This window comes from Python bivittatus, unplaced genomic scaffold (assembly GCF_059951505.1).
Source record: "Python bivittatus isolate LINGU-HERP-01145 unplaced genomic scaffold, Pbiv_v1 ctg000850_np1212, whole genome shotgun sequence".
NCBI lineage: Eukaryota > Metazoa > Chordata > Lepidosauria > Squamata > Pythonidae > Python > Python bivittatus.
This window is the reverse complement of record NW_028277112.1, coordinates 61,295,814-61,310,888: the sequence shown is the minus strand read 5'-3', so window position 1 is coordinate 61,310,888 and position 15,075 is coordinate 61,295,814. Positions and strand designations below refer to the sequence as shown.

General features: G+C 38.2%; 1 protein-coding gene across 3 annotated transcripts in view; it reads right to left on the bottom strand.

Moving 5' to 3' along the window:
* Positions 1 to 3,600: 3,600 nt before the first annotated feature.
* Positions 3,601 to 15,075, bottom strand: part of LOC103054328 (PH and SEC7 domain-containing protein 3-like) — a 170,383-nt gene continuing 158,908 nt past the window's right edge. For all 3 annotated transcript variants that reach the window (XM_088129788.1, XM_088129789.1, XM_007425835.3), the window contains 2 exons: positions 14,575 to 14,718; positions 3,601 to 12,576 (listed from right to left, as the gene is read on the bottom strand). In XM_088129788.1, coding sequence (XP_087985914.1) covers positions 12,364 to 12,576; positions 14,575 to 14,718 — 357 coding nt within the window. In that variant the 3' untranslated portion in view covers positions 3,601 to 12,363. The remainder of the gene's footprint in view (positions 12,577 to 14,574; positions 14,719 to 15,075) is intronic.

Sequence of the window (15,075 nt, the reverse complement as noted above, 5' to 3'; positions counted from 1 at the left end):
TGATTGAAATGGATTGACGCTTTCTAATTATCAGTCTGACATATGAAATATATATCTTGAGCATTGAAAATGAAAAATGTATAAACGTTTTTCTGAATTATTTGAAATCTTGAGCAAAGGTGGCCACATTCACAAATTGGCTAGAGTGCCTATTCGCAACATATTTATCTATCACCTATCTAGCAGACAATTTTCTGTAACCTTTTTGTTGGGAGACCAAAGGCTACTGAGATGCTGTTTCTCAGGGGGAAAATTATAACAAAGAGGAAACTAAGCTAGCCTCATATATCAGCCAGAGAAAGAAAGCAGGGTGGGTGCTTCCTTTCTAACATAAAGAACCTGCAACTTAAAATTAGGGCCCTGGGATGGTTTTCTTCCTCCTTCTCCTCCTCCCAATTCATTTTTCTTGCGCGTTATGCCTTTTAGACCATAATATCAAGAACAAGCAGGAGACGTTTTGGAGGAACAGTATAAAAATGCTGTAAACATCATGTTCCCTTTCTGGCATGATTTATGTATACTATTAAAGGTTTAAACAATTTGGGGATTATACTTTTATCCCTCCAGCTTGTTATGATAGGTACAGAGCTCATTCCCAGTCAGGATGGCAGATTCAAGGGAATGACTCTTTTCTGCAGGAACCCTTTAATTATGAAATGGGTTACCAACTCAGGTCCACCAAATTCCATCATGACAAACTTTTGGTGAAACCCACGCCCCCAAGACTTTTTTGATGTGGACAGTTTTCCTAGGAAATGTATTTAATAGGGGCATTGATAGTTTTATCGTGGCAGGTTAGGTTATACAGTTCATATTACCTCAGTGCCATGTAAGTGAAATGACCTTGCATGCCTGGTGGTTTTATTATCACATTTCTTTTCCTGTAAAGAATTCATTGCTGTCTACCTTGGCCTCCTCATCTTCTTGCTAAACCAGCATGGGTGCTTAAACTGATGTGTGTGGTTAGCTTTCTTTAACTTCATCATTGGTGGATCCTCCATAAGTTCATAGAACTGGGCCCTGCTGTTTTTACAGCCTTGGTTACTTTCTCACAATAGCTATGGTAGCAATTAGGAGGCCTCCTTTACAGTGTGTGAGGGTGGGGTTGGGTGGGGTGGGGGAGAGATTATGTGCTACAACAACTGAGCTTTAAAATCTAATGAGTAAAAAGCTTGGTTAGTCATTAGTCAAGGGGAAGGAAGGAAGGAAGGAAGGAAGGAAGGAAGGAAGGAAGGAAGGAAGGAAGGAAGGAAGGAAGGAAGGAAGGAAGGAAGGAAGGAAGGAAGGAAGGAAGATACGTGTAGGATTTTCAATGGCCATACAAACACATGTAAATATTTTTGCCACCATTATCAATAATACTTTGTCCATGTTCTTCAACCTTCTACCAGAATGACTATGTTTTCAGTTGTGTTTATGACATAAGCAAACTTTTACACCTCCTGGCTGCCTGGAATATCTTGCACCAGTACCTAAGCAGGATCAACATTAACTGGAATAGAGAAGTGAGGGCCATAAGATATATCTATCCATTCATTGTGGAAATCAGCAAAACTAAAATGGCTTTTTCTAGCAGATACTTCATATGGGAAGATATAAACTATTTCTTATCTTCCAGAGGAGATTGCCAGAGGTACTGAATACAGAAAAACCTGGAGGGGAAGTATAGTAATAAATTACTGTCTCATAAATAGTGACTTCATTTATTGTGTTTAACTCTGGGTTTGTGATTTTCCATCTTAGGATGATCAGAGTAAGTGAAAACATGAGACACTCCTGCCATTTTTGCAAGCAGAAATAAACTGCAACTCCAAATAAGGACAATAATCTCCAGCAGTTGAAATACATTTGGTTTATTTCTTTTCCATTTTTTTTTTACATATACATATATCATATACATATGTGAAATCCTTCACTGGTTTGTTCGTTTTCAGAAACATAAAAATCCATTCAGAAGACTTTAGGCTTTGTTGTGCCAAAACAACATTAGGTCAACTTATTAAAAAGAAAGAAACATAGTTATCATCATGAATATGAACACACAAGAGGGAATGAGAGTACAGTATCTCACAGCTTTTCAGGCAAATTGTCCGCAGACTGTAGGGGATTAACTCTAGCAATGGTAAAACAGAGGGAAGTGTATTTATGTACAGAAAAATTAAAACAAATGTAAACGTAATCTCGAAAGTATTATTTCGATGATATATAACAATATCCACATAAGTGAGAGTCCTTCCATATAGTGGAGGATCTCTCTAAGTGCCTTCATTTAATGCGAAATTCCCTTTGCAGTACCTGAAAAAAGGGAATAGAGATTTTAAGGGAAATTCTGTGATACCTACAGGGCGGGCTATCCCAACCTGTTGCTCTTCAGACTGGACTATATATTTTCCTGTAGTCCAAGAACAGGAGTGTATTTATTGTATGATAAGGTTTTTGGATCCTTTGGCTAACCACATGAAGACAGTATGTTGTGGTTTGCCTCTTTAGTTCCCATGGGGAGAAATTAACATTCTTAGGCAAGGTCCTCCCACCTGCCCTAGTGTCCATTTCTGGCTTTTGCTCAGCAGAACATAATCCATTCTATATTTCAGAAAAACCTGGTCAACAGTTCAATTGCTCAGTGGGTAGTTGGGGAATATCAACATTTACAGAAAGGGTAGCCTGTAGATTAGGGTTGATGGAGACTAGGTAATTCATATTGAGTTTTGGTTTGCTGTTCAGACTCTACTTTAGGGAAAGGAATCAAGATTAGCATAATCTACAGTCTGAGGGCAACTGTTGTTTGGTTTTTACATAGGGACATAGAGAGGCAATTACTTTTTGGAAGAATTTAACAATATGTTTTGAACAAGGAATTTCAACCAATATTTGTTACCTCCCTCCAATACCTGTCTTGTACTATGCCTCTGCTCAACTTCCATTCCCCAGAAAATCACATTATATAAACTTGTACCAATACAAGAAGGACAAATTTTGATGGCGGCTACTGCATATGAAATTGTTAAAGACTTTAGCTTCAAGTATGGTATATCAATTGTTGCTAGAAGTGGGAGGAAGGGAACCCTCATGCAATCACAGACAGGGGGTCAAATGGCCAGCCCAAAATCCTTCTCCACAATTGCCACAATAAACTCTTTTACTATATGTTGCTTTTTATCACATGACCCATGGTTTCATTTTGTTTAAACTTGGCAACTTTAAGATGTGTGGACTTTAACTCCCAGAATTCCCCAGCAAGCATGCTGGCTGGGGAATTCTGGGAGTTGAAGTCCATACATCTTAAAGTTTGAAAAAACTGATTTAGGACAACACATCTGATTCTCTCTGTTCTAAGATTTGCTCTACTTTCCTTGATTGGGCATCAAAAAGCAACCTTCTCTTTTTTTTCAATCTACCATCCCTCAATATGGGAAATATTGAAGAGATATATCTTCCATTTTAATTCTACTGAACAGGACTCAGAAGAACCAACATTATAAAAATAAAGGATGTTTTCCTTGCACTTAAACTTAAAATCTTCTCCTTTGGCCCAACTTCCAGGTTGATATGAGGCAAAGTAAAATGAGATACCTTTGCAGGGGACTCTGCTGTATAGTGAAGATTTCATCATTTTGGACTTGGTCTTTCAAGAAATAGAGCAACTTAAATCCTGCCTAGTACAGACTTGCTTTTTAATGTCAGTGGAAAAACAAAGTGCCACAGATATAAAGAAGCAAAAACAAATCACACATTCCCTGCTAATTCTCTTTAACCGTTTCAAGGAAATGGGGTGAAGTAGAGCCCTTCTACATAGGCCTGATGGATTTATATGTTCTCCCTCTGCTAGTATGTTACCAAGCAAAACCTCTTTAAACTCTTAAGAAGAAATATATATGCGTACACAATCAAATTTTAGGGAACTGTACCACAGGTGATTATGTAAATAACCATAGAAGAATGGTGCAGAGAGACCACCTAGAAGTAAATCTAATTTGTTAAAAATGACAAATATAGACTAGAGCTGTTGCAAATGTCAGCCATGCTACTTCTTCAAGTGGTACAAATGACATAAAAGAAATATGCAAGATTCTTAAACTCTGCATAAGAGGTGGAATGGAAAAGATGCTGCAGAATTCTGTTGAACAAAGATGGCTATTATATTTTCAGTCACTTCAAGACAGAAAGGTAACCTAATCACAGCAAAACTTTAAATATAAGTAAGCCACAACTATTACTGAGGCCGGTTCATCTAGATCCAGTGGAAGAAGCCACGTTATCTCTTGTGCATCTTATTATCAGAACACAATCCAGTGTGAGGATCTTTGCTAAGTTGGAACCAAATGAGTCTTTATCCACACCACACCTCTGCAATAGTTACATATAATCTATTAAGACACACAAATATGCTAGTTACATTCAAATATACTTGACGAGTTTTACCTATCATTAATTTTAGATGAGGCTTCTCATAGAATTTCTTGACCTGACACCTTCCAGGTTTCTGGGATTGCCATTTCTACAATCCCCAGCCAACGTGGGTAAAAATCTTGCTGGTTTGGAGATAATAGGAACTGAAGTCTAACAATCTGAAAGGCCATTATCAGGGAAAGCTATTTTAAAGAAAATGTTGCATTGCTGTATCTATACAAATTAGAGATGAGCAAGAAGTTTTCGATGGCCTCAGAAATAGTTTGGGCTCACTGAATTAATGTTATAAATCTCTGCAAATGACTGAACCAGAAAATTCCCTCATCTAGTCTCAATATGTTTTCTAACAATGCTCCCTCAAATTTCAAGGAATTGTTTTCTTCCCAAGCTTTGCAAGCTGAAAGCCTTTCAACTGGAAGATGCTGAGGACTGAATATAATGCATATTCCATGCAAAGCATATGGCTTATCACTGAGCTCTAGGTAATTGTACATGGTAGACTTGACCAAAGCTTTAAAAACTGTATAGTTGAGTAGCAAACCAACCTCCTTAGAAGCCTTTCCCCAATTTTCCAGGAAGAACCTGCTGCTGGAATCCAATAATTTCTTGATTTCAGAAACCATTATTCCCTACTATAAGCCACATAGCCAATGTTAAATATGGGTAATAGGGAAAACAACTAGTCCCTAATAATTTAACAGTTCAAACTTCCTTAAGCTTATGAATACAATTGCCAGAAACTCCCACTAGTTCACTCAAACTTGTAATATTTTCAGTCACAATAATTGCAGATCACACAACAGAAATTCACTTAAAAGGGATGATACACATTACTAGTGCAAGATGAACTTTAATCTCTGTATTGCCAAATTATTCAAATTCTACCATTATAGATAAAAGTTATAGGCAGCATGATTTCCAGCCTGCTTCTAAAAAAACACTTCTATTATTTTGAAAAGTCAGTGGCCAATGTCAAAATTATTTTTTCCATTTTTTTCAATTGGGAAAAATGGAAGATTAATTGTTTTGGGTCATAATATTAACCTAATTTGCTTGGTGATGACTCCAAAAGATTCCCGCTTCCTCAGTGATTTTCCTCATTGCATACAGGTATTTTATTTTGATCATCTTAATCCAAATTCAAAACGAAAAGCAGAATTTGAGCTATAACAATTCTTGACATTCAAACATGCCCAGAACAGTAAAATGCTTAAAATATTTTTTTCTAACAATCCTCACAACAATCCCACAACATTTTGGACATATAACATATTGTCACCTGTCTATTGCAGACCTAAGAATGAAAAACCAGGCTAGACCACAAACATACAGATTCAGAACTTTGTTAAAACTGTGTCTGTTTATCTGATTAAATTCCAGCACAGTGCTGTGAAAGTTGTACTCTAGAAGTCTGGGTATGCTCAGATAAAGTAACCTTAAAAGTTTTAAACAGAATTTAAAATAAAGGGCTGATGACTTCTCAGTCTGTTGCAGAGAGGAAACGCATTGCAGCTTTGCAGATAATGGGACTGGGGACCTATTGTAAAGTTGAAAATTAAATGGAATAAATCTACCATCCAGAGACTCTCCTTGAAAAGAACTACAAATCTGGCTCAAAATGTCCCAAATAGTAAACACTGCAAGATATGCTGCAAGGGGCTAAAAGAAAACATGTCTAAGAAAATAACAGGAGAATGCAAGTAATTGTTTGGGGAAAAATCTGTTAAAACAAGATCTTGGTTGCTTGCTTGCTTCTTTCCTTCAAAATCCAATCGTCTCAGTGCAATAAATAGGACCATTTTGAAGATCTCAGCCTAGCTGAATTTAATTCAGTGATGCATACCTCCAGGGACTTAAAAAAAGTTATGACAATCTTCATGGGCTGGGCATCAACAACTCAGATTTCAGTTTGGATGTTTGTAACCAGGAGATGGAAATCAGCTAAGCCTGTTCACATGCTCATGGTTCTAGAAGTTACAGCGCTGTGCTGTCTTGTGGAATGCAGTTGCTGGAGTGAGAACAATGCTGGTGGTAGAAACTGAAGCTCAAGACTGAGAAATAAAGACATTGTACAACTGTCAGGGACGCGTGGGTTAATGCTAAGAGATACAAGATTATTAAACTTAGAAGGTCGTAACTTGAGATTTGAGTAGCTTACCTACTTGTGTTATAACATGGTGAAGGCCAGTGTGGATTTTAGAAATCATTATATTCGGCGTGCCATCCTAAGAATTTGGAATAAATATAAATCCAGAATATGGCCCAAGCTACCTCTGTGGTTATATTTACAAGACGCTTATCACAGAAAAGAGATGACGGGTAATTATAATTGGATAAGATATAAGGATTTGTTGGAATATCATCAAGGGGATATTAGATTGAAAACTAGAGAAGATCTGACCTCGCAAGGCTTCAAGTGCCATTGGTTTTGATATATACAACTATCAGAAAGATTTAAAGTTGACAAGAAATTATATGAATTTGAAAGGGATAAAACTATATTTTAAACTGAATTATGTTGAAATGATGACCATCTCATAACTAAAATGTATAAATTACGGTTAACATTGGAAACGGAAGAGGAACTGGTAAAAGATTGTATGATAAAATGGACAAAGAAATTCCAATATAACATCCAAACTGAACAATGGGAAAATATGTTAAAGGGTCTTAAATTTACAGTACGTTATAATCTTAAAGAAAATTTCTATAAGATGATGTATAGATGGTATTTGACACCAGATAAACTCTCTAAAATGTATAAAGGAATATCAGATATCTGCTGGAAATGTAAAAGACAGGAAGGGACCTTTTACCACCTTTGGTGGTCCTGTAAAAAAGTTAAAAAATACTAGATGGACATACATATAGCTATTCGGAATGTTTTGAAAACGGACATTCAATTGAGACCAGAAATCTTTTTATTAGGGATGACGGACATACATTTAGAAAAAGCATATGGTACTCTACTTCTCTCTATGACAATGGCCACAAGACTGCTCCTGGCTCAACATTGGAAAAACCAGGCACTACCTACAGTTGAGGAGCGGTTAGTCAAGCTGTCAGAATTAGCAGGAATGGCAAAACTGACGGCGATTATAAAAGAAAAAACATTGACAACATTTAAGAAAGACTGGAAGCCATTCATTGTCTTTTTGCATGAAACTGAACATAGTCAAATTGTGACATATGGTTCCGATGATTAGTTATAACTACAGACTATTGGGAAAGGTAGAAGCTATAATATAAACAAGGGTTGTATGAAAGGTTTTTTGTATATATCCTTTGCAAAAGAAGTCAGAAGTCGCTTTGTCAAATGTCTTTATATGTATTTTTTCTTCTGTTTTTTTCTTCTATTTTCTATTCTGCATTTCTACTACTTTTTTCCTTTTGCAATTCTTCTATTTCTCATACCTTCACTGTAATCTTTTTTTCTTTCGTCTCTTAATTTGTATATTATGAAAAATAAAAATAATTGGGATAACAGGGACACAGTGGGAGTGGGGTGAGGGGAGACAGAGGGGAGCTGTGTTCTGAAAAGCTGCTTATAGCTGCTTCCAGACACAGCAATAATTTAAGTATCAAGGGATTTAGACTGGAAGCATATTCCTGTGGGTATTGTAACTGCTGAAATGAGCTGCAGGATTTCATGAGTAACTTTCAGTTCATGTACAACCATCCACACTTATCCACCCAAGTTTCAAAACCCCAGAGACTGAAAGAGTGATCCCTAGGATGTCAAAAAAAATGCCATCAGGTCATAAGAGATTTGGCTCTTTTGCAATAAGTATCAATGGCAAAGTGAAGTAACATTAGGAAAACTTTTGAAATATAAAAATATAACCAGAGACCAGTAAAATATACTTATATAGGACTTTCTTGCCATGGATCCTGACAAACATGGCATGATCTTAAAGATTATATACATAATTTGAATGCCAATATATAATTCTTACCGAAAACAAACACTGCTTGCAAATACCAAAATAGAAATATAGCATAAGTTAATGTAAGTACCTAGCCCTAATCCAATGCCAGCCAAAACCTCTTAATTACAACAGACCTAGTTGCAATTGTACCTATCAGTATACACATTTCACCCAAAGCATGGGCAGCTATTTTGATGTGTGCTCTTGCCTGGATGTTTATATCCACATCAGCAATGCACCCTTATCTTCCATGCAAGGTAAGTGTAACTACAGTTTCGTTTTCAAGTGAGCAGAAAAGAAATAGCTTTACATGTAAAAGCTGATTCATAGTATAGCCCCGTGGTAGATGGGGTTATATAGGAGAAGCTAATCATCGATGACTAAAGTTATCACATCAACAGGGATCAGGAAGGCAGCTTCATGTTTACCCGAGACAGGTTCACAAATGCAATCGCTGATGTTATGCTGTATAAGTAAATGTAAGGTAAAAGCAGACGTACTCCTTTGAGGAAAACTACAGAGCTACCTTGGGGACAAGGTTGTAGTGAAGCCAAAGCCTGCTTGAGCCTCATTTCAGCGATGCAACCAAGGAGCTGACTGCACTCTTGGCAACTTACAACATACCCTCTGCCCATCACCACCACAGGCACCTTGGAAGTAATAAATAATGAGAATTCCCCCCTGCTTCTGAAAAAAAATAGACAGAAATACATTCATGAACTGCAGCATTTCAATTATTGGCTGCACTGCTGTTCACCCAAGGCAACATTCATGGGGGTGCACATTGAGAACAAGAGTGCATATAAAGCCCATTCCAGCTTTTAATTGTGTGACTTAAATAGCCATCTTGGGGTTTGTTTCAGCCTTCTGGAAGCATCACAAAAGAATCCAGTAAAAAAGCAGAAGGCTTCCTACAGTTATCAAGCCTCTTTCAAGAACCGTACTTTTAACATTAAGCCTAACAGGCTTGACTGGAGCTTGATTCTCAGAAAGTGAGAGGAGGAGGGGACAGGGAAGAAGAAAATGGAAACATGACCCAGACAGCTGGTTCTGACATGTCATTAAGTGCATGGGGAAAATTGCAATCTCTCTGCCTTTGAGCACAGAGACCCACCTAGGTGGCCAGTTTCTTCTTTCTACACTACTAGGACTCATATCCTACAATCACCCTCCCTACTTCCCAGCTGACTGGGTAGTCTCTGGACCAAATCCAGTCTATGAAGCTACCCAGAGTTTCACACAAATGGAAAAGTACCTAGTATTCTCAATGGGGAGGAGAGGTTTTGCAGGATGGAGAGAATGCTCTTCTACATTTATTTATCTGTCAGCTTTATAACCTGCTTTTCCTCCTGGAGCTCAAGGGGACAATTTAATACCCTCTCTAATCTTTGTATGCAATCTTGACCAAGCTCCTACTAGGTCATCAGAAGGTCCATGTAACTAATTGGCACTGACTCTACTAGATGGATGGAGTACATATAGCCTGTTGCCTGGCTACCACATGAGCTATTCCAAAATCTTGCAAAATTCATTGATCTCCAAGGGCAAGAAAGAGCAGCCACCATTTTCCCTTTGATCATCTTTCCAAAGGGCTTGTTTGGATGAACAAATATTGAGTCAATCACTGTGTAGATGGGTTCACACATTGTTTTATGCCATGGTGTGTTTCATTTGACTTTGGCTCAGTATATTGGTGAACCTAGCCATTGCGGTGCATACAACCAAGTGTGGTTAAAACAAAGCATAGCTTAGTACAATGGGTGAATCCAACCACAAACTCTGTATTTTAATGGACGGAGGGAGGATATCATGCACCACCTGATAATTCCTACTATGCTATAGTCATTCCAAAACACAAAACAAAACTAAAAACCCTGCTGTGCTAGGGTTTGCAAACACCATCAGTAACACTCAACAAACAGCCATCAAGGCTAACAGCCAAGCAACTAGAAGGCTGTTGAATAATTCAGCTTAGCCTAGCTGCAGCTATGGAAAATGCCATACAGAATCTTAATATCACTGCTTCACACGTGCGTAGAGAAAAAACAGTGATTTCTCTCTTTCAAGGGATTTCTCACACGGATCTCTCCCCAGCCTTACCAATGCCTTCTTCCCATTTTCACAGCCTCTTCATTTTTTCCTGTACTCCATTAGTACCAAAGCATACACTGCATTAACACAAGGCCACCGCCCACACTTTTTAAAAAGATTATGCTAATCAGTCCCATCACTTTATACCATTTCTTTCATCTCAACAGCACAGGCAGTTTGCTGGCTTTTCTGAACTCCTGATGAAAAATACTGGATTGAGGACGATGTGCTACTCTTTTTGGGTCTTTCCATTTAGGTAGGCACTAGCAATTTATCAGGTACCTTAAAGACCAACTTAGTCTTCATGATGTACAATGATCAATCATGACTGAAATATGAAGGAAGTTTTCCTATGAAGGTACAGGTGGTAAGAGAGCTCTATCTTAATGAACTTCTGATATTCAACTTATTTAACGCATGTAGCGGGTCTAATAGTGAAGGATGCTGGGAACTTAATTTTTATGGTGCCAAAAAGTTACCAGTCCTGAAATAGAACAATACCTTAATTGCACTTATAAAGAATGTCCTGTCTATGGACAGCTTTTATTTAGTATTCTAAATTTAGGACCCTAATTCAGAGCTTTAACATGTGTCACCCTGTTGTTTTCTTATCTCCCTGGCTGACAGAGCCTAAGGAATGTGTCCTTTTGAGACAGTGTGTCCTCCTCAAAAAGTGGGCAAAGAAACGCACAAACCCCGCCCAGAAAATAATGCCCTTCTAGAACACGTGTTCTTATCTTTGAGCTGGCAGTTCTAGGGTTAATGAGATGCCTTTCAACAATTGTCAAAACTTCTTATTCCCTAGGATGCCTTTTTCCATGGCCCTCGATTATAACCTAATCCTCCATTGCTCTGGTTATTTCCTTTTTCTTTGGTTTGCATAGGCTGAATTGCAGGGTGTTTTTCATCCCCAGGAAGAGTCAAATGTAAAGCTGTCCTCTGCAAGGGAAATGAGACCACTCTAGGAACTGTAATGATGAGAGAGTTCTTGGGCCATTAAAAAAAAAAAAATAACAGGAAATACATTATGGGTGTGAGGACAGACAAACATCTCCAGTAGGTAATTGTATAGCACAGAGGACCTGTTAGACTGGAATGATACCAGATTTTTAACAGCTAGTTTATAAAGTGCCTGAAAATATTTAAACATCTGAAGGAGGATCATAATGCCAATGGAACATAAACATTACACACTACTGCTATCAGTACCACAAATATATGATTATTTGCTGTTGAGAACCATTAGGGTAGCACAACGTGCAGATAAAACAGAGAAGTCAGTGGTATAATGTTTCCACTCAGGAACATGAAAAAATAAGACCTGTTTCGGCTGGAATCATTTCTATTCACCAAAGGTCTTCATCTGTTTCTATATCCAAAATACTAACTTGATTACTTACAACATTTGGACTCAGAGATCACAATGACTGATCACTCAATAGTCTAGTTACTGGCATATCTTCCACAGTGAGTTGTTACCGAGCTTGGCAACACATGAACATTTTTACCTAGTCTCTTTTACACCTTAGCTTATCCATTGACCAGGCTTAATGAGTTGGTAAGCCTCCATTTGTCATGCTATTCCCCCATTGCTGAACAGCAGCAGTTCAGGTGAAAATTACAAGCCAACAAAAGAAGACCAAAATAAATATATCATGAAATCTCTCCCTTCCCACTCCAATTTTTCCCCATTTCTTTTCTTATTTTTTAAAAAAGGAGGACTGGATCAATTGCTCTATGATAACTTAACTAGGCAAATGCAAGTTAGAAGCCAAAACATTTCCAACAACCTGTACAGAAACAACAAAATTTACAACTGAAAAATGTCACTAACACCCATTCAGGCAGATGTGTTAATTTTTGTTTGTTTCGCAAAGGACAGGTTATCAGAGAGAGAGAATGGTATGTGATCCTCCAGCCTGCCTTAGTTTCCTTAAGTAACCTTCTGCTTGATGCTGGGAGTTTCAGGTCGATAGTCCTTCCTTTCAGAAATGTTACGCTTCACCTTGGCACTAACAGGAGACTCCTGATTTAATGAGGGGCTGGAGTGGCATTTCTTCAGTCCAGGGCCATCATTCTCACTGCTACTCAGCAACTCCTTTCCTGCTCCTTTGAGCAGAGACACGTAGATTTCATAGCGAGTTTTCTGGAAAAAAGAAAAAGTCTCAGTCTATTGTATCACTTCTACGATGTATGCTGGAAATCAGTCTTGACAAGTTCATCAGAGAAGACGCATAGCAAGTAAATCAGCAGAGCAGTGTTACTTTGTGGGTAGCAAGGGTATTCAGAATTAATACTTAAATTTCTTGTAAACTGAAAACTGAAGGAAATGTGTTGGTTCTTTCTCAGGAGAAGCATTTGAACTTTGAATGTTGTACTTTGAAAGGACATCTTTCAAGAATCTTGTCTAAAGTAGTGGATTCCAGAGTGTGAAACAACTCCTCACATTTAGTAAGGATCTTCAGTCTACCTACAAGACTTGGGTAAGCTGAAGACCCTCAAGCAGAGGATCCTTATTGCTGCTCCACATGGTCCTCTCCCATACTTGCCCCTTTATTCCAACTTGATTTGGAGAAAATTATACTTTCTGAAAACAATAGAATCCCCCTCATTTTATGCCCACCTGATCACTACAATCATGTGAAAAAGAAAGTATACCCTCTTTGAGTTCTAGGGTTTTACGTATCAGGACATAATAAAAATCATTTGGTCCTTAGCAGTTCTCAAAAGTAGGTAAATACAACCTCAGATGAACAACAGAGGAAGGTCAGCCTGAGAGAGAGTGATTGACCAGAGACCCACCAGGATGTTAACTACTACACATCCTCTCCAGTTCAGACTGTTACCAACAAACCCACAAACTGAGCTACATAATTTGTGGTGACCCAAATTCATCAGCAGCTTAGTCTGCATATAAACGGTTCCTTGGGGACTAAAACATTGAAAACAACTGCTCTAGAAAAGTATGGCATAGCACTGCCTATAATTTAGTTCAACTCCAGAACCTAGACTGTACTCCCTATAGTAGTCAGGCTTGTAGGAACTCTTGCTGCCATCCAGGTATGCCACCCACTCCTGTTGTCCCATCCCTAGTCGCATGCAGGTTGTTCCTGGTAATTCAAGTGAGTAAGATGTTACAGGAGCTACCTGTACAGATTAATCCTATAAAGAATGTAGGCAATGCCAATACCAAGTCAAGACAGAGAAGCAGAACTAAAAAGGCAACAGTTACATAGAAAACACCCCCCCCCCCCAAATTATTCTGGACTGCTCCTTCAAAGACTAACAACGGCCTGGCTCAAACAGAGCAAACATACATCTGGTCCACCATCCTACATTTATGTCTTACATCAACATGATATTTCTCCCTCATTCAGACCTTTTTGATTAATACATTCAGCACTGTTCTGTCCAGTTTAATTATAGGAGTTAAAAACTTCAAGGAGATACAAATTCTTCCAAGAAACAAATCCTTGAAGAGGGCAGAGTTTCCATGCCTGCCAGTCTTCCCTATGTGTCATGGTCAGAATTTCCAGAAATTCTAACCAGCCAGCCAAAGCTGAGCTGTCAATGCAGAGTACTTTTCTACTGTCTGTCCTTAAAACCTGAAGAGGTGGGTTACCATTTTAAACTCTGCACTTCCTGTGAACCTTAGCTTTCCGTACAGAGTAAGAACAGGAAAGAGATGCTTCATGCTTATTGTCCTTATTTTCATGGAAAATCACTATCGCTATAGCCACAGAGGTTCAGTCAAGGAACTAGAGCAAAGAGATATGTGCAGGTCCCTACAGTATCTAGCCATGAAAACACTGGATAAATTTGGGGCCTCTATATGCATAAAACTGGAAATTATAGGTAACAAATCACAATGTGTTCCCACATCATATTAAGCGGAAATTAATCATTATGACTTAACACAAAGGCCTTGTTCACACAGTATGATAAGACATAATGCATTCTGTCTGATTTGGGCTTGGCTACTGTGATAAATTATTCTCTCTCAATCTAATCTACATCATACACAATTTTTGCACTTTTTCTTTGAATCGGTGATTAAACTCTCACTACTCATTTGCTGAAGTTCTATGATCTCTACAATGACTATCTTTAAAACAATGCCCAGCCTTAGCAGACTACAACATACCTCAAATTCCAAATAATGATCTTTCAACTTATAGTCTTCCACCTCCTTGCCTTTCAGTTTCTTATCAGGTGGGTAGGAACGATGCTCAGCTAGTTCAGTAGAGATCTGCTTCAGTTTGCTCTCGTGAGATTTTAGCTGATCATCCTGCAGAAGCAATTACATGGGTTAGAATGAACCTCTAGTGTATTTAGGAAAGTAATAAAAAGCACTTCTATTGCTTTAGGAGTGTTCAGTTTCTACATCAGGAACTCAAATATTCCTGGTTCCTAAACCAGCAATTCAGATATTAAAAGACATTGCCAAACAAGGATTTTCTAAACAACCCGGGCAAGACCTATCTACACCTTGACCTAGATCTGTACTTCACATGTACTCATGGGTCAAAGGAGAGACCACTCTATTGGCTGATGCTGGTGTTGATGATTTCAACATTCTGCCAACTTGAGAAACAACAGCTATGTTCACAGCTCACTTGGAAATCAAGTAGCTCACCATCAAACT